This window comes from Pollachius pollachius, assembly GCF_949987615.1.
Source record: "Pollachius pollachius genome assembly, chromosome: 4".
Lineage (NCBI taxonomy): Eukaryota > Metazoa > Chordata > Actinopteri > Gadiformes > Gadidae > Pollachius > Pollachius pollachius.
In genome coordinates, this window is record NC_136937.1 from 3,407,205 (window position 1) to 3,412,204 (window position 5,000).

At 47.9% G+C, this 5,000-nt stretch overlaps 1 protein-coding gene across 1 annotated transcript in view; it reads left to right on the plus strand.

The window, feature by feature from the left end:
- Positions 1-5,000, plus strand: part of LOC307075124 (UPF0606 protein KIAA1549) — a gene marked incomplete at both ends in the record, with an annotated part of 21,433 nt that overhangs the window by 10,022 nt on the left and 6,411 nt on the right. Inside the window, 4 exons of the mRNA XM_079735629.1 lie at positions 589-766; positions 1,360-1,544; positions 2,436-2,644; positions 3,629-3,756. Of these exons, the coding sequence (XP_079591755.1) occupies positions 589-766; positions 1,360-1,544; positions 2,436-2,644; positions 3,629-3,756 (700 nt within the window). The remainder of the gene's footprint in view (positions 1-588; positions 767-1,359; positions 1,545-2,435; positions 2,645-3,628; positions 3,757-5,000) is intronic.

Genomic DNA, 5,000 nt, shown 5'->3' on the forward strand with positions numbered 1-5,000 from the left:
CATGATGTTTGTTTAATCGGTTTTGTACTGTTTCTGTGTTTTGCTCATTGTGTTGTTTTCATGTGATTGTATGGTACAGAATGTCTTTATGTAGTCATGCCCAGTTGCTCCAGATGAAAACGAGCTCTAAAGCTAACTCTGGCCTTTCGGGTGACTTTGGCCTTTTAGGTTCATCATCATCGTGCACTAATTTAATAAATATACATATATATATAACTATAACTATACACAGTTTCTCTTAACTCTGTCCAGTTCATATTTTAAACTTGGTCCTGCAACAATTTGAATTGTATAGGAGTTAGGTGTGGGATATACCTCTTTCATCCTCTAATGCATCCTCTCATTCATCCTCTCATTCATCCTCTCATTCATCCTCTCATTCATCTTCTAATTCATCCCCTCATTCACAGCATCATTCCACCTCTCATTCATCTTCTCATTCACCCTCTCACTCCTCCTCTTATCCATCCTCTCATTCATCCTCTCATTCACAGTATCACTCATCCTTTCATTCGTCCTCTCATTCCTCGAGGTACATGCCTCTCCTTCGGGTCCCGACCCTAACCCTAGCCCCCGGCCTCTCCCCAGGTGGTGCGTATCGCCCGGCTCTCGGGCCCCGAGCGGCCCCTGGAGGTGCTGTACTTCGTGGAGGGGCCCGGCGGGGCGCGGGTCCCGGCCGAGGCCACGGCCGCCACGCTGAACCGTCTGGACCTGCAGCGGGCCGCCATCGTCCTGGGCCACCGCATGCAGCGGCCCCTGGCCCAACGTGAGACCCCGCCCCCCAGCGCTCTGTTGATTATGATTTATGATTTTTTTTTCATTTTATAAAAAACATAAATCCAGCGACGTCCACTTTATTTATACATTTTCTGAAGCAATATATTTCCATTTCTTTTACTTTGTTTATTGATTCATGAATCTAAATATTTCTTTTTCATTCACTTTATTTATTAATTTATGAAACTGAATATTTCAGCTTCTTTCACTAGCCTAATTTTGTAATGAATTCTCACGGGAGAAAGAACGAGAGTATGCCAAAAATACATACAGCTAAAACAGATATCTATAGATATGTGTTTCTATATATATGGATGTATAGTAGCCCTAACCCTAACCCACCAAGATGTTTTAAGATAAACCTTCCCAGCTGCGGATCATCCTCAAATGTGATGTGAACAGCCTCATCCCTGTTCCTCCTTCCACAAAACATTCCCAAAAATGTTCCCAAAACGTTCCCAAAACGTTCTGCGCTGGTCGACCGCAGATACTCTGCTAAAACGTTCTCCGAGGAGCTAGGTCAGTGAAAACAGTGTGAGACGCAGCGGACTAGCTAACCCCCGTCCCCCTGTGGCCCTGTAGCCGTGGAGACGGTGTCGGTGCCGCCGTCGGAGACGCAGAGCAGCAGCGTGTGGCTGATCGTGGGAGTGGTGGTGCCCGTGCTACTGGCCCTCTTCATCATCGTCATCCTCTACTGGAAGATGTGCGGCTCGGAGAAGCTGGAGTTCCAGCCCGACGCCATCAACACCATCCAGCAGAGACAGAAGGTGTGTGTGTGTGTGTGTGTGTGCGCGCGTGTGTGCGTGTGTGCGTGTGTGTGTGCGTGCGTGCGTTGCGTTGCGTTGCGTTGCACTCGAGCTGGAATGAATTCCCAGTGGAGAAGGTTAAAGTGCTTTAACATGCGCGCACACCTGCACAGACGCTCTTCCACACACACACGCACTATATGCTCAGACAGATACGCAGTTATATACTCATCGACCTCTATTCATTGGCATTTGCTGCAGATGAAAGCTTCTGCTGAATGACTCGATGATAAAGATTGTAGTCTTAAATATAACACACAGACAGACATGCATACTCAGATACAAGCCCATATGTAAAACCTAAGATGCATTGCATACATTTTTGTTTTTGATAGATATAAAAAAGCTTGAGTTGAGTTGAACACAGTCAGGTTGAGTCAAAATTCGGCACATGTTGGACGTAGCTAACATGGTTCTCATACTAGCGTGTTACATGGTTACATGTATCAAAGCAACACTCGTCTGAGTGCCATGTGGATGGAGCTAACATGGAGCTAATACGGTACTCAGACTAGTGTGTGTCTCATGTGTGAGTCACACCAACACTAGTCTGGGCAGTGAGTACCATGTAGCAGCGAGCTAACCACTCACTGTTCCTGTAACTCGTGCATCACACTAGTCATAGTAGCATGTAGCACAGAGCTAATATGGTACGCACTCAGACTAGTGTGTGTCTCATAGTAGCATGTAGCAGCGAGCTAACCACTCAGTGTTGGTGTGTGTCATGTACCACACCGGTCGCCCTGTGTTACCACAGAGCTAACCACTCAGTGTTGCTGTGTGTCATGTATCACACTAGCCATAGTAGCATGTAGCAGCGAGCTAACCACTCAGTGTCCCTCGCGTGCGTAGCTGCAGGCACCGAGCGTGAAGGGCTTCGACTTTGCCAAGCTGCATCTGGGTCAGCACAGCAAGGATGACATCATGGTCATCCAGGAGCCGGGGGCCGCGCCCGCCCCCGGCAAGGAGCCCGCCCCCTCCGAGGGGGGGGACCCCAACACCCCCAAGTCCAAGGGCTCCTCTTCCACCAAGGTGGCCCGCTCCAGCCGGCGACGCGGCAGGTGGGGTCACGCACGCACACACGCACACACACGTGCGTGCGTGCGTACACGTTAACATGCACACGCAAAGCTACAGACTCACACACTCCAACACATACACAGGCATGCACGCACACAGGCACCGCAAAGCTACAGTCTCACACACTCCAAACTATTGCAACGCATACACACAGGCATGCACGCACACGCACACACAAGGAGTGCACACAAAACTGCAACCACACACACACACACACACACAAAACTGCACACACATGCACAAACACACACACTTGCAAGAACTCACTCACTCACACATGCCTACGCACACATAAACACAAACGCACACAAAACTACAACCGCACACACGCATAATTCTACACACACATGCGCACACTCACTAACTCTCACACTAACTCACTCAGTCTCTTTTTCTCTCTCTCACTCTCATTCTCACACACACACACACACACACACACACACACACACACACACACACACACACACACACACACACACACACACACACACACACACACAAGGAAATGATTCAGTTATTACATCACCAGCATCAATCCTAAACAAGTCTTGCTTCCGTGATCTGGCGCATTGGCGTGACTAATCCCTCAGAAGGACACAGGGAAACAAGTACTGAAGCAGTGCACGCCCACACACACTCACCCACACACACTCGTCACCAAGACAAGGCCAAGTCCAATGCCAAGGTTGGAAATGGTGCCGGTCGACTGCGCCCGTTTGGAAATGTTGAAGTCAATAAAGTTGAGCATACGATTTATTCAATTACATACGTCCAAATAATGAGCGAAAATATATGTGCACAGAACTCAAAGCCTATTGGTTTAATCATTTTGTCTATATTCCATAACACCACATTTGAAATGTAAATTTTAAATTTAAATTCATTTGATTTCAAAGTATTCATCTTTGATTTAAGGATGCCGTTCATTTTTTAACATTTTAAAGCGTTTCTCTGTGATTGGCCAGGATGACCCCGTCAGACGGCGACTCGCTGGGCAGCGACCAATCGAGTGGCAGGGAATCGGCGGAGGAGAGCACCCGGCCCGTGGCCCCGCCCAGCGAGGCCAAGCAGCACCGCAAGACGGCCAAGAACGGCAAGAGAGGCTCCTTTATCTTATCCTTATCCTCGAATAAGTGCTTATTCCCTAGGTGACGCAATTCATTACACTGCACCGGTGATAGTGTTCGTCTTTAGTCTTTTTTTGCCACGCACCATGAACCTTTCAGTAAAGACATCGATACGTAAGCATTTACGGAGCTGAAATACATTAAAATACATTAAGTCAGAAATTAAACTATTATAAAATACACCTTCATGGTGGTTTTATGTTTTATGTGTGTTTGTGTTCAGGTGTAAGGATTTTGCTGCAGTAGAGTAAAACTGTGTCAAACTCATTTTGAGACTGTTTGGGAGTCTATATATATATATATGTGTGTGTGTGTGCGTGTGTGTTTGTTTGTCAGCGTTTGTGTGCGTGTGTGACTTAGATAATGACCTGCCGACTCAGCAGGAGAGCCTATAAACGGGCCGAGAGAGAGAGAGAGAGAGAGAGAGAGAGAGAGAGAGAGAGAGAGAGAGAGAGAGAGAGAGAGAGAGAGAGAGAGAGAGAGAGAGAGAGAGAGAGAGAGATTCTAAGGATGGCTTCCGTTTGAGAGTGAGAGTAACCAGCTAGGTTTTAGAGAGAGGTATTTTTGTGTTCTGTTTTGTTTTTGTCTTTTTTCATTCACATCCTACTAATGCTGTTCTTTCTCTGCCTCTCTGCCGCTGTTGCACTCTTGGCCACAGGGAGGAACAAGATTGGTACGTCCCTGCATGTCTTCTTCTCTCCTCTCTTCCTCCCACTGACTCTGTTTCCTGTCGTCTCAAAGTGACTCCGGTTTGACTCAGTTACCCTCCCTCCCTCGCCTCTACTCCGCCCCCATGGGCACTGCTCATTCCCTACTTTGTGACAAATTTGTTTTACTTAAACAGTTTGGCTCGTTATTCTGGCTTAATGTCTGTCCATTACGGAGCCCATTGCTCTGCTGAGGTGTCGCTGGGAGGCGGGGAACGCCACAGCAGCGGCCGATCGGACCGTAGATCACTCGTCTGACAGCTGATGTCAGACCGGCTCAGACCCGGCTGAACGGGGCGCCTCGCTCTCTTTCGCTTCTTGTTTGCTTCGACAAATTGTGTTGCTGTATTGGCTCATTGTAATGGACCACACGCAGCGAATGCAAACTCTGCCAGCAAACAGTAAGAAGCGTCTGTAAAGGTTTTAAATCAACGCCGTGTCAGACTGGCCAGTGTAGAGAAACCCGTCTTAAAATCCTCTTCCGGTGGCTCACCGGGTAGAGT